Here is a 24,959-nt window from a genome sequence, read left to right as displayed (position 1 = left end):
ACACGTGCGATGTTCAAAAATAAAACCTGAGTCATGCTGAGAATGCACCTCATACCTGGGATAATACTGTAATTATTATTGTCAACCGTTTCCTGTTGACAATAATAGTGGACAGCAGGATGTGTAGCGAGGTTGTGGATGCTGCTGCTGGGAATGGAGATTGCATGGGTCTGGGGGGATGAGGGGCTGCCGAGCAGGACACACATATTTCCTTGTCTAAGTCGCATGCTATTTTGAAGGTGTGTCGTCCCAGCCAATGAGGCTGCAGCATCCACATGTGTCATGTTGAGGGGGTGTGTCTCTGTGTGCCTATAATAAACCCGGCGACTGAGCCTTTTCTCCAAAGACAAGTAAGAGCTGAAGACTCTAACAGGACTCCAAACAGAAAGAAACTAAATACAATAATTGTTTGTAAACTTTTTTCAGTTTTCTATAATATTTTTTTATTCTAAACATCTGGACTCTGATTCAACGTTTTTTGTCTCTTTGGAACTTCATTTCTTGTGCTAAAAAAAAGTGCACATTTGCGTATTTTTTCTTCTCATCGACGCTTGTTGAATCGTTCGTGATGTTTCCAGAGGCAAACAAAGGGTGAGTACTCTTTTGAACAAACTGTACTTTCAGCTCTCCTCTACCCATGCTGCCCAACACATGGCCCCTTCATGGGCAGGTCGAGGCTGTGGGTGAAAGAATATACCAGGGAATGTTTGGAGACCCCCCCCCCCCCCCCCAAAAAAAAGAGCACATGCTCTGTGGGCAGAAGAGGTTTGAATGAAAAGCCATTCATGTAATCCTGTGGGATCCTACATGGTATTAAACTGTGTCGTTTACACTTAGTAGGGACTTTATAGCATATATTTACTGATAAGACTATCAGTAGTATCATATTACGGTGTGTCCAGTGGCACTAAGTGTTAATAAAGCACCACAGTATGTTTATTTATAGCACCGTCTTGTGTATCCATTGATCCATTCTTGAGTCGGGGTGAAAGCACTTTGTCATATGAGAGGAATTACACAAATTGTCAAATTGAAGGAATTAGTGTGTGTTCATGTCACCATTGAAGTGCATGAGAGGCACAGGAATGTGTGTGTGCGTTAGAGAGAAAAAGAGAGTGTGTGTTTGTCTTCAAGTCATATCTTTATTAGCAGCAGTTCTCAGATCAGGTCGGCTGCCCAGAAAAAAGTCTCTTATCCTGTAACGTAATTATATTGGCCCTCATCACATGATACGTATTTAATCAGGAGGCAGAGAGAGGTGAATAAGGACATGAGTTGACTTTTTTTGCAGTCAACCTGACCCCAGACAATCTTTGTATGTCATCCAGATACAGCTATGAGGACTGCAAGGCCACAGCCGATTGGCTGATGACCCAGACAGACCTCCGACCCACAGTGGGCATCGTGTGCGGCTCGGGGCTCGGAGGGCTGGCTGACATGCTGAAGGACCAGGTAGCCTTCAACTACAAGGACATCCCCAACTTTCCACAGAGCACTGGTGAGTTTAACCACAGCAAACCTCTCAGCTGCCGACTGGTTTCCCATTTACTGTTCATATTCACTGACCGGTGTGTGTTTTTCTTGTGTTGCAGTGCACGGACACGCAGGTCGGCTGGTATTCGGCACCTTAAAGGGGAGGCCGTGTGTTTGCATGCAGGGGCGCTTCCACTTGTACGAGGGATACCCAATCCAGAAGGTGTGTGTGTGTGTGTGTGTGTGTGTCACAGTGCATTTAAACCCTTTGAACTGGGGAGAAAATTTGCCGTGAAATATGCAGCCTTTAAAAAAATGCTATAATCCTTTTAAACCAAAGTCCACTCTGAATATTTATATAACGTCTATATTTCTATACGGTGTGTGTGTTTCCAGATTACACTGCCCATACGCATCTTCAAGCTGCTCGGGGTGGAGACGGTGATGCTGACCAACGCAGCCGGAGGCCTCAATCAGGACTTCAAAGTGGGAGACATCATGATCATCAAAGACCACCTCAACATGCCGGGCTTCGCTGGCAACAATCCGCTGTCTGGACCCAACGACGAGAGGTAAGATGGGTTTCCTGCACCGGGTCGCGAATAGCAATCCTCCTGAACCCCAGGTGGTTTTATTTTGGCTCCTGTACCTCAATGAAAACAGCACAATCATGGCTGGAAGCAGAGAGAGCTCAAGACGGCACTGTACTCAGCAGCCTGCAGTTCAGTCAAAGTTTCATGGAATTTTTGTCTGCTGACCGATGGTCTCGGGCAAATCAATTATGGCTTCCTCACTGCGGTGAGGAGCGCAGAATTTAATTTCACAGTATCTGGCTAGAGCAGAAGGTTTATTCAGGGGGAAGATTTTAAAGATGTGAATCTGGCTTTTCAATCCCGCCTGCGCGTTTTTGGTGTTCAGAAGGCCAGCAGCCCGGCAACATCCCCCTCAGGTCTCCTCCTCTCTCTAAACTCACCCCTTTTCCCTCTCCGTCTTCCTCTCGCAGGTTCGGCGTGCGTTTCCCCTGCATGTCCGACGCCTACGACAGAGGGCTGCAGCAGATGGCCATGGACGTGGGACAGGAGCTCGGCTACGGAGACTTCCTGAGGGAGGGCGTCTACTGCGTGCTGGGCGGGCCCTCGTTCGAGACAATCGCCGAGTCTCGCATGCTGCACAAACTGGGCGCTGATGCCGTTGGTGGGTAGCACTTAATGGACTTAAGATGAATTATTCACCACCAATGCAGAATAATTTTAAAAGAAAATAGTGCAGCAGTGATATTGGAAAAACTTACCTTTTTGTTCTGCTAGCTATAAAGCTAGTATGTAGCTATAAAGCTAAATAGCTAGTAGTTAGTATGTAGCTATAAAGCTAAATACAAACTGTATTTAGCTAGTAGTTAGTATGTAGCTATAAAGCTAAATACAAACAGACAATGCTGTTTCTTCTTCTGTTATACATCGTATATTTGCCTCTTTTATATCCTCTTATCTTTATCCCCAATGTTTTATATTAAACAGCCTCTTTTCCTCGTCAGGCATGAGCACAGTTCACGAGGTGATCATCGCGCGCCACTGCGGCATGCGCGTCTTCGCCCTCTCGTTGATCACCAACCAGGCGGTGATGGACTACGACAGCGAGGAGAAGGCCAACCACGAGGAGGTCCTTCAGACGGGCAAGCAGCGAGCGGAGCAGCTGGAGCGGCTGGTTTCCACCATGGTGACCAAGATCGAGCACAACAACAACTACGTCTAAGAGACGGCCATGCCAGTCAGGAGCCGGATCTTAGTATGACTTTAGTATACTAAAGTCTTGATGACTGAGGGAGACGTAAAGTGGGTTATATTGAATGCCGCTATGCCAAAGAAAACCCCAATTATTGTATTATTTCGGTGAGCATTTGGGCTGTTTTCAGTCTTTGGATCAGAAGATGATAATAAAGCAGTCCTCCGAAGAACCGCACTTAAGATTCATACAGAAAATACACAACCTTTGTTTTCATCTCACTGTGTTTTTTTCTGACGTCTTACATTCCTCTACCGAAGAAAAGTTTTTTTTGTACCATTCTAAACGAGACGTATTTGTGCTAACTTAAAACATGATCAGCTTGTGTAAATGTCGTTGATTTAACTTAACATCGAGCAAAAACTAAAAATATCCTGTAAAGTTCTAAATGTTGTGGAAATCTGTACTTTATTGGACTTAATGTATTTTACTGTGCTTGTTTTTTTTTCATATTAATGTTACTAAAAAGTATTATTTATTACTACATCAAGTGTGTTTGTGTTCTTTGGGGTGTGGAGGGGAGCCTTTTTTAATCATCGCAAACATAAGAAATTGGTAATTAATTCAGAGACCCATACAATCCCATGTTTATTTGCAAAGTATTGGAGTTTTACAGAGATGCTACACAGTAAAAGTAACTTGTTGCATGACGATTGGATCCCAGGGACCCTGAATGTGACCATTGTAAACATTGGGTAATGTTACATCAGCATGACGCTGCAAAAACTGAAGACATGAATGCTGGCATTGCCCCACTACTATATCAGGTGGAGGGTTTTTTGATTAAATGTTTCAAGTTGATTTTCTCCATTTACAAAAACACAAGAACAATTGGCAGAACAAACTATTTTGGCATTCAAAAACACTTTGTTTGATAAGAAAATGATAACACTTCACATGTGGATCCTTCTCTCTTTTTTCTTCTCCAAAAGTTACACGTTATTTTGGAATACAACCCTTTAAAAGAAGAAAAAAAACACACACTTGCTCCCGTGGTTGAATAGAAATCAGGCAGGCAGACAATATATCACATTTCACATTGCATGCTCACATCATGTTCATCCATCTTGCAAAAAAGTTTCCCTTCACCGAAAAATTGCCGGGTTCTTGTTCGCCTATAAAACAGAATTACAAGAGACTGATGCGTCTTCTTTTTTTTTTTTTTACCAACTATGACATCCATTTCCAACATGATATAAAATGATTATTGTCATATTTTTCAAAACAAGTCAGTAAGAAGAGCCATGCATAAGGATAAGCTAACTAAGATTAAAGAAATATAACTCCACACATTCCCTATGATACAGCGTTGTCTCCGCACCGCAGGGCCCGGTGAAGCTTCATGAGTGGACTCGTGATGGTGAAAGCAAAAGTTTGGCATGAGATGTAAACAGAAAGCGCCGGCTTGGCAAACAAAGGCAGAGTAGAAAACACGCATCCCGCACATTCATGTGGCACCGACACTGTGAAAGCTGCCAACAGGCTTCAGATCTTTTTGCAAACAAAAGAAATAATGACCCCCAGAAGAGCGTTTTGCAGATTGTCCTCAAGAACATTAACTCTTGGTGGACTGGCCACAGGATTGTTCTCCCTTATCAACGGATTGATTTTATCAGGATGAATGTAGCCGTGCAGAAGCATCGCATTATGTGTAAATCATTACGTATAGGAATTGTTGATTGTTAATTCTCTATAAATCACAATTTAAAAAAACTAAATTGTAACTAAAATGTCTTTGTTGACATTCTTAAAAGGAACAGTGTGCAGCATTTAGTGGGATATATTGGCAGAAATTGAATATAACATTATTAAGTATGTTTTCTTTATTGTGTGTTCGTCCTCTTAGAATGAGCCGTTTAGATTACGATTACGGAACCGGAAATTCCCGTTTTAACATCGTTCACCGTAGTTCTCAACGCTTGGCGTTCAGTTGGCTGCAACCTGCAACCTCACAGCTATTTGTCGACCAGATCCGACTCACTGCACCTTTAAAGGGTGGATAAACTCGCGGACTGGAGTTTTTGTTTTGTCCAATCATATTTGTTGAGTTTTGGTGAAACCAACATTTCTTTTTAAGTTAACTACGTGGCATTTCAGTCATGAGCTTAACTCAATTTAGCTTGGCTTTGCAGACTACCTCAGATGATGTGGAGAACCAACGCAGCCTTTTTAGGGAAAATAAACCCAGCTCAGTAAGTTACTGAAAATATGCCGATGGTCAGTTAAATCCTGCGAAAGGAAAAGAACCAATGCGTCATGAAAACACTTTTTTGTGTTTGCATTCTTAATCCATTAATTTACTTTCTTCTTATACTAAGTTTGGTCTTCTACAACCTGGTGGAAACACACTATTTACACCTAAATGACATCTAAGATAACTTTTATAAAATGATATGTCAGAATGCATAATTTGTGTTTTTTGCTGACTACAAATATTTTAGGCTTTTCGTCTCAACCGACTGGAATTTAACAAATAAATTGATTTCTGTCGCCAGGGTATCGCCGCCTCAAACACATAGCCCAAAAAACGCCAGGCTACGAGATTTGAGCGTCCCTCTGTTGGCAAAACAAACGACACATAAAGAATTGACACGTGTTTACAATGTAGGCACCATATAGACGAAATGTACAGTCTTGTAGCATCAGAGGGCCTCAGCAGCGAGAGCGGGAACTGGCGGAGGAGGAAGAAGGCACTTCTGAAACAACACCCATGGGGCCCGGAGCTGCAGCAGGATGCAGAGGGGTCCGCTCATCTCTAGGCAAACATGGTCAGGGTGATCCACTGGAGAACACAGAGAGCGTGGGCATTAAGGGGACGCCAAGTAGGAATAAATCACATGCACGGAAATGACGAGTAGATATCCGATCACAAGCAAGACAACTTGTTTGTGTGTACGGTAGCGTCTGTTACCTGATGGAAATTGAGGGACATGTAACCGTCTTTATCTGTGTCCATGGTGTGGAAGGTTTCTGCAGAAACAAGTATTTTAACTTATGTGCTGTACTGGATGTTATTCATTTGCAATTAGTGGGTGAACAGTTTGAAGACGTTGAGGTTGTGCAGCAATGGGACTCACTGAACATGGTCTCCAGCCGGACCAGACAGGTGACGAAGTTGTCGAAGTCGACAGACATGTCGGCCTCCGTGTAGCGCAGGATGATCAGCTGGAACAGTTGGTTGGTCAGCTTGAAGCCTGATGGAGAGACGACAAAAGAGTCATAAAAACAGCCTCTAAACAAGTGAAAGTGCTTCTGACTCTTGTGTGTCTCTTTCCTTTCTCCTGTAATTGAAAGGAGGAAGCGCAGTACCTGCAGAATCCAGAGCCATCCTCATCTCATAGGAGCTCATGGTGCCCGATTTGTCCAAGTCAAACTGCCTGAATATGGTCTGTCATGGCGACAGGAAAGCAGTATAAGCCAACAAGATAATAAAGAAAAGAATTGTGTCAAATAAACAAAGAGTGACGCAAGTATCGTGAAGCAGAATTTTATATATTGTTTTAGCCCGATTTCCTAATCTGAGCCAACAGTGATTCATCTCACCAGGTAGCGTTTAATCTTTTCCCAGAGGACGTGGAACTCTGTCAGGCCCAACTTCCCACTGCCGTCCGTCTGAGCCGAGAAGTTAAGGAGCAACAACAACAACAACAACAACAAGCGGACTGATTTTACTCGTCAAAGTCTGTTTTCAGGTCTTTGTTGTGCAGAGGCTGATATTTCGGGTGAAGACCATGAGTTTCAAAATGAAAAAAAACTGAGCACTCCTCATCTCTGCTCGAGGCTACGTTAGCTGCTACTAGCATAACACACCTGAATCTTTGACTGTAAAAAAGTGAGTTGCATTGTGGGTAATGTTGGCACCATGTTTCGACAAGGAAGAAGAATACAAGGAATGAAAAAGACAATATCTTTGGTACAACAGAATTGACTTTTGGATACTTTTTATAACTGTCCGTCATCACAAAGAGTGCAATGCTAAATCAGTGCCCTTTTGTTATTATGATTAAATATTATCAATATTGACATTGCTATTATTATTATTATATTTAATATATAATGTGTCATATTATTGTTATTACTTTATCATTAGTATCTTCTTTAACTATATTTTTATTTTTTACGTTAAAGATTTTTTTTAAAGTTTTGGTTCCATTCCAAGGATACGTCCATGAGGCTTATCATACTGCGGCAAGCTTCTTTAGTGAAGCCGTCAGTCTTCAGGTCTTTATCTGTTCAAGATAAAGTACGACAAAAGGAGAGAAGAATATTACATTTAACACTCTATATAGAAGCCTTTTCAAAACGGATTAAATCAAGTTAAGATCAAGCTTGTGTTTTCAGAGCTGTTACTAACGTTTGCTGATGATCCGGTTCAATATGGTCTGCAGCTCTGTGAGGCTGATCTCCATGTCCTGTTGGCACAGACAGGGACACTCAAAACAATATTCTAATAAGACTGTGTCTGGTGTGTTGTGTGTTGTGTGTGTTGTGTGTTGTGTGTGTGTGTGTGTGTGTGTGTCATGAACCGTTTCTCCAGCAGTGCTTACCGGCCCCGCCAGCTGTCTGAAGAGATTCTTGAAGGCGGCGTCGATCTGGCTCTCGTCCAGCTGAACCTGAAACACAAACACAACCACTTTCAGCCCCCGTTTGGTTTTATTTCCACGCATCATCATCAGTGGGTCTGGTGTCTGTTTCAACCCCTCACCTCTGTGGGAAGCTCTGCTGTAACGTCATCATCGAGCTCCCTGACATGGACAGAAGAAAGATTTAGTTACTTATTTAGTTCACGTTGATCATGGTTTTCTTCAAGTAGTTCTGTATGCATTTCTTTCTCTTTCTAATTTGTCTTTAACTGCATATGTATCCTATGCATTGCTAGATAAGACATTATTACTGCTGTACTGAGTAACACTGAGCCTCAACAGGTGCAACCATTGCTTATTTTCACTCATTTTCTCTCCCAAACATCCCACTGTGTAACAGCTACTCACTCTGAGTCAGCGGGCTTCTCAGAGAAAACTCTGAGGACAAAGTCGGCCTCTTTGTGCGCCTCATAGGTGGAGGGGACGATGATGTATTCCCCGGCCGGCAGCTGCAACCGCGAGCTGACCTCCCTCAGGTTGATGAAGAGCTCCGAGCGGGCGCTGGAGGCGTGGGTGAGGAAGAAGTCTCTCTTCAGGTGGACGCCCGACCTGCCCTTAAACTGAGAGGAGGGAGAGAGAGAGAGAGAGTTCAATAGATCCTTTAAAGGGGTTTGGTACTTTAAATGGTACTTCTTTTCTTGGCAATCCCTCAAGTTCTATGGTAAAAGTATTTTAGGGGTCAAAAAGTGGAAAGAAGTCAAACTCATACCTCATCTGGAACCTGTAGAAGACGAGAGAGAGAGAGAGAGAGAAAGAGAGAGAGAGATTAGATTATTGCCATCATGGATAGAAACTAAAAAGTAGATATTATTTGGCTTTACAAAATTAAAAAAAGAATCTGTGAATCCTGAAATATGAAATTATAAAAACTGAGCACGGGTGCTGATGTTGTTTTCACATTTCTCTGCTTGCTTTGGAGAAAATAAATACCGAAATTTAGTGTTTGATATTTTAATCGGAAATGTCCTGTCTGGGTGGTCAAATAAAGTAGCAAAGGCTCACAATGTTCTTTAGAAAAGGGATAACATGATGACAAGTCCCTGCAGTGGAAAAGGACATGACTTGACTTTTTGCCGGCCTGCAGCTCACCTCGTAGAGAGCAAACCCGATGGTCTCCATGTCTTTGCCCTCTTGCCGTTTCCTCCTGCGGTCCTTCTGCATGAGGCCAACCAGGAAGCTGCAGTCCGATTGGCCGGGAGTGTCCGGGTGCTGCAGCACAATCTTGAACTGAGGGTTCAGCCAAAAGGTGGCTGGGAAGAAGAATTGAAATGTTCATTTTTTTTGTACTTTAATTAGATTTCCAGTCATCCCTTGTTTTTTATTTTTAAATGTATCCTACAAAAGTAGAATCCGCATTAAGTGTCTGGAACAGACAATAACCATCTTGTGTGATCCTTAAATTGGTTTGGTCAGTGTTATGAGAAACTCTGAATTAATCTCCTGGATAAATGAAAAGAAGATCCTCACTCGTGCATCAAGCCTCCATTTCTCTCCTTTCATTCATTCCTTCCCGCTCGTTTCTTCCGCCCGTCCATCTGCTCGCTCACATTCATACCTGGGAAGTTCCTGCAGCCTCCGGCCGTGCTGCCTCTCCTCCACTCTCCCTGATAGAGCGAGGAGCTCCACTTCTTCAGCTGGCTGTTCTGCAGGGCGTCAGCCGTCAGGTTGCACAGCTCCAGGCGGGTGAACTCGCGCAGGAAGTCGCTGTACGACATCCTGCGAGACGGAGAGAGAGGCACTTAGTCAGGGAAAAGGTATTTTTCCATCACAAAGTGCAAAAGTTGTAACTCCTTTTTGACGTTTCAGACATATATCGTTGTTGTTGCTGAGAGCATCCATATATCAAACAGACATGACAAAGGGAAGCGGATGTTGGAGAAACATTCCAGCGTTAGAAGTGTCTTTGGGGAATCCGACCACATTCACAGTGTTGTTGGCTCATTGGTGGGATAATGTGAGTTTGAGGGGGTTAGAAATGAATTCATAACACGTAAATGGATGCAAATAGGCACAAAAGTTTGCAAATGTAATCTTTGGGAGGCGGGTTGCATCAGCAGATTGTCCCTCAGCGAGAGTCGGCGTGCACAAGAAGACTCACCAGAATTCACCGTCCTCGCTGCGGTTTTGTAGCCGACCTCTGACGGAGCGATCCACATTCTCCCACTCTCTGGAGCTGAGGAGGAACCAGCATTAACTACAGCAGAATTTATTTCTGTAAATCACATACATTTTTTTTACATTGCTTAACATAGACTTACAGCAATCTCTAGAATAATGGAAGTTATGCATGTGGTTTTGGATCTTTACATTTTCTTTTCTCTGACATGAACAACTGGACTGTGACATAATGTCTGGTATTTGTACTTTCATGACTATGGTGACATGATATTATGTAAGCCCACCTATTTCTCCACTCTGTCTGACCTTTCTTCCCACTGCCCCTACCCCATTGATTTGTTTGTCTTTTTTCTTTCTGCGATCAGAACGCATGCTTTGGCAACTTATTTACAAAGAAGTATACAAAAAAAAAGTTTTTCAACCTATGAAGTATGAAGACACGAGGTAAGAATGACAATTTGATGTGAAAAGAAAAGCACAAAATAATCAGAAACAGCATTTAAATACTGCAAATGATCCGTTTGTCTCATTCGCTTATGAGAAATTGGGATGTGTGTGTATTTTTCCCATCATGTGTGGTGAAATTTAACGTCAACATGTCAATGTGGGTCGGTGTGAAGTCGTACTTGTCGCTCCAGGCGCCGGTCCACTCCACTTCCCCCCACGGGTTCCTGATGCGGACCAGCTTGGTCATGTTCCCTCTGTACACCACCTGACGGCAAAGGAGAGGTTCACACTTCCTCACCGCTAAAGTCTTTTAGTCGTATTCACTGTGTTGTATAGTCCAGTCTGTTTATTAGTATTATTGTATTAGTAATCTCCTGATTACCACATCTAAATTACTGAAATACAGTTATCAACAAGGGCACATGCTGCAGACCAGAACTGTATTATCTACGTTTGGCCTATTTTTGCAGTTTAGTTGATTTTTTAACCAGATTATTTAATAATAACCTTTTTAAAAAAAATGACAAACCACTACGAACCCAATTCACAGCAGTCCTCATCGATAAATTGTAAGAAGATCAAATTTGGGCGTAAATGAAGGATCCGGGCCATTTTTAATGACATTTCTGCATCACTTTATTTATTTATTATCTCGAAAAGGTAAACCTGTCATTTTTAAGATCCACAAGTTTGATAAATCGTGAATGTTTTATGCATGCGTTATTGAAAACATAGGCACGCGTTAAATACTTTGTTATTGAGAACAGATAAAAGCCTTCAGGCGGAGTTAACATCTCGTTCTTTTAATTTCAGTGAAACAAACTGAAGTTTTGGGTTGTTAGCCTTCCCATTACATTCAATGTTAGAAGTAGGATACAATCATCAGAACAATAAATGTTGTCTAATCAATTTGATGAAATATGAATGCAAAAATCATCCTTAAAGTTTCCTTCCAGTGTCATCGATGGGTGAAGGGCTATAAATAGCAGTGATTTTTTTAGTTTTCTTCCTTTACCTACACTTCATACTGTATTCCTGAAACCTTGTTTTGACCGTTTTGAATAATAACCGCGCTGCCGGCGCTCACCTCGTCCACGCCGGTCAAAGAGTAGGCGTGTCCCTTCACCAGCTTCTTGAACGTGACGGCCTCCATGTCCACCGAGCTGGTGATCTGAGGACGAGGGAGCAAGCGGAGGTTAGTGACGTCTGCAGCGCCGTTCACGCGGCCGGGAGGATGCCGACGGAGACGGGGGAGGAAGCGATCTGCTCCGCCTGTGACGGGGTCAGAGACATCCGCAGTCGAGTCACCTCTTTCCCATTAACATCGGCACACTTTACAAGGCGAGGAATCTATTTAGGGAGATGACTGTCACTGGTTGTTTAAAAAAAAAAAAAAGGGACACGCAATAACAATTAAATCAATTAAGTGGCACACCAGCACATCTTTGTTCCGCGAGGTAAAAATCACTGTTTTTGTCAATGGAGTGCAAACTAAATGGAAAGGTTACAGTTCTTTATTAGGGATCTTCTGACCTTGTCTCAGTATTTCACTTTTTCATCATCTCCTGTTCCGACAGCTCTTTAATCTTTGGTATTTTTTTTTCATGTTTCCTGACAAGATGAGCTGAACAGGCAGTTTTACCTCCCCAAACTGAGCAACATTGATAACAGAAAATGACCTTCAACAAGGCAGACTAAAGGGTTCAATCCCCTCTGTCTGTAAACACAGAGTGTCCTGGAGGATCATGTTGAATTTCTGCCAGCGTCAACTCTTTCACTCACAAGCTTCCCACTCTTTACTGCCCTCTTTTGGTCCCGGGTCAAATCTACTTAATGTTTCTCCTCTCACAGCCGCTTACACTCAACCTGCCCTATTTAAAGACTGAGAAGAGCTCTAAAATGGACAAATATATCTTGTTAACAACAATTCTCTTTTCTGACAAAACATTCAATATATGCAATGTAAAACAGGACAGTCAATGATGTTAGTGTAATTTCAATCCGTATAGTTTCCCTGATCCCCACCACCCCAACACCCTTTTGAACATCCAAACTCTATATGGCTCTTTTGACCTTTGACCTCCTCTTAGAGGGGGTAAAGCTAAAGTATGGGTCAGACAGTAAGCCACAGTCTAGCATTATTAACTTGACTAATAAATGTATTCTAACCATTCATTATTTAGTTTAGAAAACACAAATAAGTGTCTTTTACAAGTTAACAGAAACCACAGATTTGTCTCTACTTCACAGCAATATAAGGCAGAGAAGGCCTTCATATTTGAGAGATAATTTGCACTACTTTAAATTTGTTGTATAAAAGGAAATTCATCATGAAAAATTCCCGTTTTCCAGCACTTGTGAACCTATACTGTATATTGGGTATCTGAAATGTCTATCAACCCACACACTCTTAAATAAGACAGTCCAGTCAGGAGGCGGTCTTAAAGAGACAGGCGCTAAAACGGAGCGTTTCAGACAGAGGGTGAATACAGGTATGAGACAAATTAAGTGTTTTATATATTATTAAAGCATTTAAGCGTTCTAGTAGAAACCTAAAATACAAACTAAACCTGAAAATTAGCATGATCTGTCCCATTTAATGAACGATTGATCAGTTAATAAAGTCAGCAATGTATTTGCTTTAGGGTTAATATTTGACGTGTGAGTTTTTTAAGAGTGTGTGGGAAGAAATTCATTACCACCAAGAGCACTGAGACTATAAAAGGCTGACTTCAGCTGCATGACTTGATCTATGTTGAAAGTAAAACCCAGCTGGAGGTAATGAAAACTGAGATGATGGCTCTTTTTCATTATGTGCTCCAGCACTACTGTTGAACCTGTTAATCCCACAGAAATTAAACCCATTTTGGGTAAAAGTTTATTTGCTTTTTCCCCCCAAATTACGACGACTGTACGGTAGAGATATATATATACATATCACGCTAGCACAAGTATCTTAGCTTAGCACAAAGACTGGAAACAGGGGGAAACAGCTAGCCTGGCTCTGTAAAGCTAAAGCAAAGGATGCATGGATGTTGCAGTACTGACGTCGATGGAGCAGCCCAGCAGGGATCCTCTGTCTATGGCCCTGCTGATGATGCTGTAGAGGTCGGCGGGGGCTTTCTTCAGCTCGAACATCTCCGTCACGCCGCCTGTGAAGTCCTCGAAGCCCTCGGAGGTGCTGCCGCCTGACAGGGCCTCATAACAGCCGTTCAGCCTGGGACACAACAAGAGATTAATGAGGGGAATAAATCCTTCAAAGAGTATAGATATAATCATCAGATACATGAGCAGGCCTTAAATGGAGCCAACGGTACCTGAGTGAAAAGTTTAGAGTATGAACTCCACACTACCATTTATGAACACGAACCTACACATAAGCAAATGTGACTGCATACATCTTCCCGTTCCAGCTGGGAAGCTTTCTTAATTGTCGCACATTTCCAGAAACAATGCTCCGCTTCTCTCTAACAGCTAACCAGATTTACAGCTGTCTGTTGGAGCAGCTGCAGTCTCAAGTTTCTCAATAGTGCCGTAAGGAATTCAAAGTGTTTATCTGTTCCTAACAGACTTCTTCTACGTCCAGAAGGTCTCTGGTCCGGTCAGAGGCGTCTTTGTACGAAATCCTGCCAGAACTCACATTCTTCAATAAGCCTTAACTTGTGATCGTCTGAGAGTTGAGGTCTGAGCAGACCCCATGTTTACGTCATGTTTATATCATGATGGATTTAACATAATATATATGATCTGCTACCTGGAATAAACTTGCGAGAACTTTCCCTTTAGCCTCACGGTGGGATCAAAAGTAGGACGTGAATGTGTGACATCAACACAGGGCCCAAACAGAGTTGGACGATATATATCGACCCGGGTATAATTGTGGTAAACGATATTATTGTCATCTTTAGACCTTTTTATGCCACTGATATAATGATAATATACTATATATATATTTTATTATTAAAAATGTATTCTGGCATCATGTTGGCTAAAATGCTGGTGGCATTCTCGAGTAAACAAACAAACATGTAAACACAACGGGTAATATCAAGGTCATGTCCCTATATGGTCCAATAAGTCGATAACGTAAAGACTATCGTGGTCATGTCCATATATTTCTGAGTAAATTAATAATGTAGAAACAATAGCATGATAGGTTGATAACGTAATAATGCTTAAGGTCATGTCCCATTATCCTACGATAATGTAATCCGTATTTTAAATGTACACATCCTGAAAAGGCAACGACCACATATCATTCGACATCAAGCGCTGTCTGACGTGACATTAATTGAAGTTAACCTCGACTCAGAGGACATGCAGTGCTCATGATGTCAGGCGGTCTCACTTTGCGTAGGCCTTTTCCAGCAGCGCGCTCCAGAACTCCGTCCCCTCGGCCGAGTGGACAAACAGCAGCTTCCCGTCCTTCACCGGCAGCCGGTCGTCGATCACCACCTCCACCCACTCGCCAAACTGCCAGAACTGCATGACGGAGAGAAGAAAACACCAATATCACATATGTACGGTGCACGGCGTTTCATTCATCAAACTCCCAGGATTACAAAAGATATTCTGAGTCGTATTCACACAAAAAAAGGGGTAAAGAAAAAGGACAGTAGTTGAGTAAAAGTAGAAAGAACCACAAAATGGAACGCATAGGTACCTTGGAATAATGTACCAGTACAAGTCTGATCTGTCTGGCTGGTTTAAAAATAGTACAAAATGCATTTGATCACGGATCAGTTAGCACTGTCTTATTTCTGCCACATATATCGTGCAGCCGACTGGATTTAATGACGCTTCACTCAGCTCTAATTTCCATTTGTTTGAAATATATATTATAGGAGACGGACAAAGGAGTTGTATCAGCTGACATTGAGCAATGCTATAGTTCCAGCTTGCTTTCATGTAACAACCCTAAAATAAATACAGAGACTAAAATAGGCAACACTTAACTCCAGCACCCCAACCGATAATTTAAACACCTCCAAACCAGTCCTGCAAGCAAACCATTGCTTTACAAGGCAAAGTAGCTGCACCTTGTTGAGCTGCTGTTATTAAAAGGAGATACATTATTAGTAGCAGAGAGACTTCCAGGGAATTTATATCCAGAATAACAAATGAGAGAAAGTCAAGACGAGTTTGGATTTCGGGAGACTCCCTCTCCCTGTGTCTTTTCAATCTCTCTGACAAGATGAGGCCTCGGGGGACCAAACACCGAGGTTACTGTTCTCAGAGGAGAATGAAAGATGAATGTTGTCTGAATTGTTTCCCCACATGAGGCCCAAACAGGAGGCTGTGTGCCTGTTGGCCAGCAGGGAGCACAAGAGAGCTACACAACATAGAGTGTATATACAGTACTGCATACACTGAATACAAGCTGAAGTCATGCTCTGAATTTTAAAATCCTTAAAGATGCCATCCGAGTCTGACTGAGTCTAATAGGAATTTGCTCGTATAAAACCAAACACCTCGGGACATCCCATCCTGTAATTATGAGACCAAAAAAAAAAGCAGGAGTTAACCTTTAGCTATTTTTCCCACATGAAAATACTTCTTTGCCAGGTGTGTTTTTCAGCGTTGGCCTTTTCATGTCGCGTTTCTGTTTTGAGAGAGTTTGTGAAAGTGCAGAAAAACACTGACGGCAAACGGGTCGACTCATACAGAAAAACCTCGAGGCGGTAACACGGCGTTGCTCGAGAAAGATTTTTCTGTCAAAGTTAATTGGGTTTGTAGAATGGAGAACGACGGGGAAGGAAGTTACATGGTTGTCATAAAAAGCAGATAAAAAGTCGCAGCTGGAGCGTGTGTGTGTGTGTGTGTGTGTATACAGCGGGAAGATAGACAGATGGATGGATGGAGGAATTCTGCATGCTCTGCAGAGCTGAATCCTCTGGGAGGAGCTGTGTCACAAAACCGCAGACTGAAGACAGCAGCGTGTACACACACACACACACACACACACACACACACACACACACACACACACACACACACACACACACACACACACACACACACACACACTTTACTCTGACACGCAGCAACACCTAGCCTCGCTGAGGGAAACCAACACCTCTCATGACTTGCAGTTCACTGCCCTTAAAGGGGACACACACATCATGCTCATTTTCAGGTTCATACTTAACACTCATACATATTTTGGGTTTGTACTTGAACATGTTTACATGATTAAATGCTCAAAAAACACATTATTTGTCTGAATATACTTGTATACTCTGTTTTAGCGCCTCTCCCTTAAAGCCACGCCCCCCCCAGCGACGCCCTGTCTGATTGGCTTGCAAAAGAAAAATATGGCGCACATTTGCAAAAGGAATGTCAAACTATATATTCTGTATATTCCAATGAGTCTGCATGTGACAAGAAAGAGGGAATTTTTCCCGATATGTCCCCTATAGAGCGCGAGAAATCCTTCAACACAATTCAACAAGCAGTTCCGGCTTTCAGTGTGAAACACCTGCTATAATAAGAATATGATTCTGCCCCAGTTAGGTTTCATTTGTTTCCGACTGAGACGGCTGAGATTGCCTATTTTATAATTTATTCTCCCTCCCTTTGTTTGCCTCCCTCGCTCGCACAGACTCCCTTCCTTCTCTGTCCTACTTCAATTAAGATTCTCACTGCACTGCACTCATAATTACATTTTTGGGGATGACTCATCCAGGTCCAGGGTAATTTTTCCAGAGGCTTAAAGGATCAGAACTGTCACAAAAGGGAATCCCTGGAAGACTCGACCGCGCACAAAAGAGAATGGAAACATGCCCGGGCAGAAAAAGCTAAATGAGAAACTGCAAGTAATGGAAACATGCGAGCATGAAAACATCCACTGGCTGCAAGTACAAACACAATGACGAGAGGCTGAAACAAACGACAACACACAGGCGTGATGGAAAAAGAGAGCGATGAAAGTAGGGCAGCTCTTTCTCTGCTGAACGGAGAGCGGCCGCATGTATGTTTACGAGCCATCGCATGCATGTGCGTTCAACACGTGCACGCATGTACGAGCCCTTCAGAGCAAATTAAAGTATTAGTTCCACTCATTCTAGCAGAGAGAAGAACAAGTATGTCTATATCTGTAAAAAAAAATGAACACAGAGTCTCTGGAAATAATCAGTGAAAAGGCCGGGTCAAATATTCTGCTTTCCCTTGGCTGCCTTCTCTGTCGTTGAGTCAGCAGCCCCAGCGTGTGTGTGTGTGTGTGTGTGTGTGTGTGTGTGTGTGTGTGTGTGTGTGTGTGTGTGTGTGTGTGTGTGTGTGTGTGTGTATTCATTGATCCTCCGATACCAGATGAGTCAGCGCGGCATGGAGCTGGAAAATGTTTCTTCTTTTTTGTCTTCAGGGTTAACGGATGGATTTCCCTACTACACTATATAGACTAACATGCGTCTGTGTGTCTGTGTGTGTGTGTGTGTGTGTGTGTGTGTGTGTGTGTGTGTGTGTGTCTGTGTCTGTGTGTTAATGTTTCACTTCCTCGTTCGCTTCCTTGTTAACAGGCCAACAGTCTAGTCAGCAAACACTCCTCACTGCATCAGAGAGTGCGTGGTGCTCTGTGACACACAGCAGGTGGAGATGGTGGAAAATTGAAGTTTCCACAAAAGAATGAAATATCAAATCATAAAAAAATGTGTGTGTGCTCAGTTTGGAATCTTTTTTTTTTCTGCAGCTGTTTTCTGAGCAGCACATTTTTCTGAGCAGCGAAGAGCTTGAACGTGGGTCCGTTAATTAGTTTTAAAAGTATCCTGTCGTGAACTGAAGTAAAATTTTAAAAAAGTATATTTTTATATTTCACACTATAGCAAAGAGCTTGCCATCACCTCAGGCAAAACAAGATAGATATATATAAAATCAATTATTTAGCATTCAAATACTTTAACGTTCGGCTGTAATATATTATAAAAGTAGATGTGTGCACATCCACGATCCCTCAGTGGGACTACTTCCCCTTCTTGCTGGGTCGAAATGTGGCCACACACAGTTTCTGACTGCACTGTGGTGCAGGTTTTTCTTCTTTTGCATTCGTTTTGGTTGTAAAACACACAACAGTCAAATCGAGCTTCTCATAAATCCAAACAATGATTTCCCTCCCTCACGCTGCACTGAATGCACGCATTGTTCACCTGCTCAACAACTGCAGCAGCTACTGTTTTGTGTACAAAGCAAAGTTCAGCTGATAAGGCCCGCAGAGATAGAAGAAATACGACACATATTTGAAATTTAGGACACAAAGCAGCAGCACTGGTCCCTGACACCCGGCTCCATTAGACACATCAGCGGTTGGTTGTCAACGGGGGTTTTGTCCTGATAGACGTGACTGAATGATGTAATAATCGCCTTCTTCTTTGTGTGATAAAGACATGGGTGTGTGTTTAAATCAGTTTTGACAGGTGACTCAAATCCTCCAGGGTTGAGTTTATAGATTTACAGACGGACCGGGTGTGGCTCTGAAAGGTCAGTTATCACGGGTGACTCAGTGAGGTGTAACGAAGCGAAAAGAGGAGATTATGAAAGAAAGATTGTTGTTATGAGTCCTTATTCTTTCTGGGCAAACCTGGAGAAAGGCAGAATCATTTTTATTGGAAAATAATCCATAAATATTGTTGGGGAATCCCCAACAATATTTATGGATTACGGTGTCATCCTGAAAAATTATTATTTTGTCAAAACAGATCCCCCAAAAGGATTCAGTTTAAAATTAAATGAGATGACGAAAAGCAGGAATGCCTCACTTTTCTTAAAATCTCTTTAAATCATTATTTTCAATAAATTTATCATTTCAGCACTACTTCACATACACTTCATGGCCAGTAGCAGGAATTCCTTTAATTGCAATAAAAGATAAATAAAATCGCTCAGCTGCTCGGTGTTTCTTGACGTAAAAAACAAACAAAGGTCTGAATAAAGGGAGAGGAATGATGGGGCTCCTCCTGTGACTCGGTTTCAAAACTGAAATGACATCATGGATCCAACCACAGCGGGAGATCAACACAGAAAACTCTCAGCTGAACGCGACTAACAGTTTGCTCGTGACGGATCAGTGTAAAGTCAAACGCTGCGACGCACAAAGATGCAGCAAAATAAGCTTTTGAAACCAACGAAAACCAACAGTTTGCACAACCGGTGGTGCACCAAACAGGAAATGACACAACAGAGGCCTCCGGGCAAAGACATGCAGAAAGGACCCACCATCTTTACCACTTTGTCGTGCTTTTGCCCCTATTTCAGTGTTTTGTGTCGCTTTGGGGTCATTTTGTGTCTCTTTGTCGTCATTTAGTGGCTCTATATGGTCTTTTTACTTCTCTTTGTTCTCATTATGTGTCACTTCAAGGTTGTTTTGTGTCTCTTTGTAGTCAATTAGTGGCTCTATATGGTCTTGTTGTGTCTCCTTGTGGTTGGTTTGCCCCTTCTCTCTTTGCAGTTGCATTGCATCTCTTTGTGGTCATTTTATGTTTCTTTGCCATCCTTTTTGGGGGTAGGCACATTCAATAATGTCTCCATGGCATCTTTGAAAACACTACGAGGTTGGTTAAATGGACAGGAGAGACAATTCATATCCATAGAAAGGAGTTTGGTCTGAAGCAGAAACATGGTGGCCCAGTGCTCATGCAGACATGACATAACTAAGAACAGGTCATGCTGCATCTGACACCATGCGAGAGCTGTCGGCTGTCGGCTGTCGGCTCTGCCCTCAGACGTGTACAAGCATGTGTGTAAATGCAGGAAGTGAAGCGGCTGTCACCTGGAAGTGAAAGATGCCGGCATAGCCCTGCTGGAAGTCCTGCCCGTGAGGAACCACTCGGTGCAGGAGGTTGTCGTTTAAGGTCAGCGAGGCGATGGCTGCCAGCAGCCAGCAGTCCCCTGAGGACACACACACACACACACACACACACACACACACACACACACACACACACACACACACACACACACACACACACGGGATCAGCCCTGAATGCCAAAACCTACCATAATATATTTGCATCCCAACTACTCAGCGAGAAAGAAACTCATAAAACTGGACCCCCACTTGTGATCTTTGTCGTGTTATCTGGAAGTAGCTCAACATTTTGATTGGTCTACTAGTCTCATATCTTGAATGTTAACGCCAAAGGTTTCATCATAACCTGTTTCGTCTATAAATGCTGGTTAACGCACACGGTAATAATTTAAAAAAAAACTAAAGCGCAGGACGCTTCACTTTTTTGTCGCCGTATTTATAACCCCAGTATGTCATATAATCCATAAACGGCCCCTGATAGCAGCTGGTGAGTCGTCTAACTGATAACCCACACACAGATAAAGGCTTCTCCTTCATGGTGCATTTGGGCTGTAAAACAAAGCGAAGCATCATGTTTTCTGGCTCAACATTTTTTGGGGTTGTTGTTTTGCATCTTAGCTGCTCCTGTGGGAGCGAGGGAGGAGTCATTGCATTCGGAGATGGGGGGAAGTCGCGTCCTGCGCTGCCAGAGCGACTGGAGCGGAGGCCCGGTGGCCTTGTTTACAGATGTGAGGCAGAGAAACAAAGCATGAATTATAGATGGAGCTCTGTGTCGGGCAGGAAGCATCTCTGGCAATTAACTGTTACTGGTTACGCTGAATTGACTGTTAGCAGTCCATCTCCATCGGTCATCGTGACCTCATTCCGTTGACTCTGTTTTTTTATCTGGCATGTTTTCCAAAGGGCTCAGTCTCCTTTCCACAGGGAAGGAGGATTCTTGACATGTATGCAATGAGAGCTGATTAATGGGTATGAATAGTAGGTAAACATATTCAAGGTAATTAACTTGACTGAAATGATCATAATATAGAATATTTAAAAGGGGAATTCCCTAATTTTAACCCATTAAGTTTCGTTAAAGAGCGATATTCAGTCTGTATAAACAGATGTTTCATTACTTCTGTGGCTGTGGAGAAGCTAAAGTCTGAAAAAAGAAATCACCCCACAATCCTAAATTATAAAGTAGTGTTTGACAAACGCTATCGAGTTGCATCATGGAAAGTGGAGCCATTTAGCGAAGGGATTTAGTGTTTTCAGCTTCTTTTGCTTCACTTTTCAAAAATAAATTTAAAAAAAATGTATTGTAGTGTAATTAGAATTTTGTGCACCTTTATTGACTATTAAATCTCACCTCTGCTGTTTCGGAAGGCAACTGAATCACAATAGTAAACCAAACAGGTTAACACATGCACAGAATTTGCCATTGCGTTTACTGCATACAATAAACACATTATGAGATAAAAAATGTAATGCAAATTTTTGCTTTTAAAAATTACAAATAGGAAAAATACAATAAAAAGTGTGTACATTTATAATTTAATATTAAACTGAGAGACCTGTGCATTTGTGTGCAAAAACATTAAAGAGGGGATCTGGAAAGGTTTACAGTATGAAACTATTAACAGAACTTTAGAGCTGTGAAGCTGTGAGGACGTTAATGTGACATCACATCACTTCATATTTTATTCGAAACTAACCTTTTCATTTAAACTTGTGTCAGTCTGATAATAGTTCATCGTTAAGGGAATATCATATTTTATTGTGGGGGATTACGTTCTCTGTGGTTCTGGAGGAAGATGTAAGCTTAACTTATTAATGTTTCTACATCCAGACTGCTACACTTGGGAATGCAACCTGGCGAGCCTCCAGTCAATCGCCGGTTTCTTTTGGCTTCCGCCACCATTTCTCACTTTTGTCTTTTTACCAGATTAAATATGAAGGGTTCCTCTCCTCCCCTGTCCTCTAATAGCTGAATCATGCAGCAGTGAAACAGATGGGGACCCTCTTACCCAGAGCTCCCTGACAGATGTCCGTGCGAGTAGCTCCGTCGACGATGAACTCAGGGCGCTTGCAAAACTCCTGCAGAGTGGAGAAAACACAAACAAACACATTATTGCATGTTTCAGAAACCCACTTTTTCTGTCTTTTCTCATGCCGAGTGTGTCGACCACAGGGCCTCATCCATGGAAAGTACACAATGCATGGTTTATACAGGATTCAACAAGTCCAAGTGCTTTTGAAAGCCTCCACAGTGCCTTTATTAGAATATCCTTTGAGATTGTTTTCTGAGAAAGAATACAGGTCTTAGACTTTAAAAATTAGTCTTAAATAATTATCTACAGGATGCAGTTGGTCACTCACTAGTCTGCTTTGAAGTGACTTGAAAGATGGGCTTTCATACGGAGACCTGAAGCAGGGGCGAAGCAGGTAGCATCTGCAAAGCCGCCTCATTTAGATTTTCAAGAGCTGGTCACTTTGGTTTTGCTTCCATTTGACGCTAGCACGGACATCTGTCCGCCCGACAACAAACGTCTGCAATGCTAAAGTTGTTGGTCCAGAAAAAGTTCCTCAAACCACAATGTCTCACTTTCAGATTGTTGTTGCTTTAGTAACACCTAAGATACAGTCCACACACACAGTACTGTATGAGACTATACACGCTTTGAAGTTGTTCAATAGTCATTTTTGACATAGCTAGGCAATGACTTAGCTAGGTTAGCTTCTTTCTCTTGTTTCTAGTGTCTGTGCTAAGCTAACATCTCAATGTTATCGCGTGTTCTTAACAAAACCGAGTTCAGCACACAAGTATAAAGCTGAAAATATTAGTCGATTTGACAGATAATACATTAACGGATTAGCTAAGTTAGTTAGTAATTAGTTAAGTTTTCAGTGGTTTACAAAATGTGAATATTTGTAAGTTTTCTTACCGATATCAATCAAATTCCACAAACGTGAAACTGCTTGCTTGCTTTTTTGAAATTTCACAGCTAAAATAGACACCAGTCTATTTAAGGACCAGCAAAGGTCACTAAAAAAAATTAACATTTTAGTGCAAAAACAATGTTTCTTTCTAGCGTTTCTTGTCCACGTCTATTTTCGCAGTATTTCCTTCTTGGTAAACCATCTTCAACTCAACGTGTGGAGCGTGAGAAACCCTACATGAAGCTATAAAAAGAAATAATCCATTTCTTCTTGTGCACCCCCCCCCCCCCCCCCACACACACACACACACACACACACACACACACACACACAGCATCATGCACATGGTTGAATTCACAGAAACAGTCGCCATTACATACACAGATTTAAATTCTAGCTTTCGGGCTCACACACAGCACAGATTTTTTGGGGGGAGAAATGAGAAACACCACGAACCCTCTTAGTCTTATACAGCGTAAATATTACAGATCCCAGGGTGCAGGCGAGAGACACATGAATTATACAACGTCAGACTTTTTGGAGAAACGAGACCCCGGGAAGCATTGGAGCACACTCAAACAGAAGCTGCAGGAGGAGCTAACAGGCCGCAGTCACGCTAATGATCACGGCCCAGAGAGCTTCTCAGATCCCCATTCGTCTCGCTGCTCTTTTGACAGCAGCGACCTGTCACGGTATGTGCGAATCAAACAGTAATGAGAGAGTGTGCCGTCTTCAGGGGCTGCCGTGATAACACCCAATCAAGACAGCCCCACTTGGTTCTCTGGTGTCACACTCGGCTACATGGAGCACCCTGATGTATTTATAATGTAGCGAGCAGTGATGAGAGACTGAGACCGGCTGGGAAGGACTGGCGGTCTGGAGAGATACATGGTCGGATGAAAGGCAGCAAGACGAGAAAGAAACCTCTCTGAGACACTTGCAATGTTGAAATGATATCGACCAATCGTTCATGAGAGAAAGTTTTGTTGCCAAGCAACAGATGAAATTAAGTCTGTGAGGAAAAGTTGCTGAGGAGGTAAAAAATGTGATTATAGAAGGTAATAAAAAAGAATGGATATGCAGTCATTATCTGCGGACTCCTGGAGTCATCAGTCAATGTCTGATGGATTTAGAAGGATCTTCAAACACAGAGAAAGTTCGTACTTCACAGCTTTCTCCAAAACTCGTAGAGTTGAAGGACAACGTCTGCTTTTGCAGTGAAATGAAAAGGAAAAAGCAAATAAATCCTGTATATTCGATGTTTTCTTGCATTGAAAATGATGTTGTTTCCAACCGTAAAACACACCAACTAGATAGTTGATACTAAGGGTCAGAGGTAGATGTGTTACCATACAAAGAAAATGTAACTTTGACATAGCATGTAATAGTTTGAACTGCTCCATTAACATTGATATGTTGTTATTTCTCACCGGGGGCCTCAACCAGCGAACTCCGGAGGTTTTGGTGGATCTCGGGCCGAGCTCTTTGAATCCCAGAGACGACGCGGCACAAGGGAACAAGTTGTCCTCGAACAGCCTCCGACCCTGGACGCTCTGGGCCTTCAGACTCTCGAAGTCCTGACCCTGAAACTTCACCGCCTTGTGATACTGTCCCAGGCCTTCGTCGCGATCCCACTTGCTCCTCAGCTTGGAGGCCATGCCCGTCGCATAAATGTGCTCCTCCATCCTGAACTCTGGGAGTCAGCTGTGAGGTCAGCTGTCACTCTCTGTTGGATGTTTGTATGTGTGGCACTACAATAAGATGTTAGGATGTGTCAA

At 42.5% G+C, this 24,959-nt stretch overlaps 2 protein-coding genes across 2 annotated transcripts; one reads left to right on the top strand and one right to left on the bottom strand.

The window, feature by feature from the left end:
• Window positions 1–568: 568 nt before the first annotated feature.
• Window positions 569–3,406, top strand: pnp5a (purine nucleoside phosphorylase 5a; the record flags this gene model as incomplete). Its single annotated transcript, XM_079214612.1, has 6 exons — window positions 569–591; window positions 1,329–1,498; window positions 1,593–1,696; window positions 1,870–2,045; window positions 2,477–2,667; window positions 3,008–3,406. The coding sequence occupies 6 exons, from the start codon at window positions 569–571 to the stop codon at window positions 3,223–3,225; spliced, it is 882 nt and encodes a 293-aa protein (XP_079070738.1). The 3' UTR covers window positions 3,226–3,406.
• Window positions 3,407–4,159: 753 nt separating this feature from the next.
• On the bottom strand, window positions 4,160–24,866 carry capn1 (calpain 1; the record flags this gene model as incomplete). The annotated part of the gene is made up of 21 exons (XM_079215959.1): window positions 4,160–6,037; window positions 6,167–6,225; window positions 6,333–6,449; window positions 6,565–6,643; window positions 6,799–6,867; window positions 7,420–7,484; window positions 7,610–7,667; window positions 7,803–7,868; window positions 7,961–8,000; window positions 8,247–8,458; window positions 8,608–8,619; window positions 8,988–9,148; window positions 9,454–9,614; window positions 9,997–10,071; window positions 10,643–10,728; window positions 11,551–11,634; window positions 13,512–13,680; window positions 14,812–14,945; window positions 20,221–20,339; window positions 22,269–22,338; window positions 24,612–24,866. The coding sequence occupies 21 exons, from the start codon at window positions 24,864–24,866 to the stop codon at window positions 6,011–6,013; spliced, it is 2,118 nt and encodes a 705-aa protein (XP_079072085.1). The 3' UTR covers window positions 4,160–6,010.
• Between the last annotated feature and the right edge of the window lie 93 nt (window positions 24,867–24,959).

This window comes from Taurulus bubalis (assembly GCF_910589615.1).
Source record: "Taurulus bubalis genome assembly, chromosome: 3".
Lineage (NCBI taxonomy): Eukaryota > Metazoa > Chordata > Actinopteri > Perciformes > Cottidae > Taurulus > Taurulus bubalis.
The sequence above is the reverse complement of the archived record's forward strand: the minus strand, read 5'-3'. Positions and strand labels throughout refer to the sequence as shown.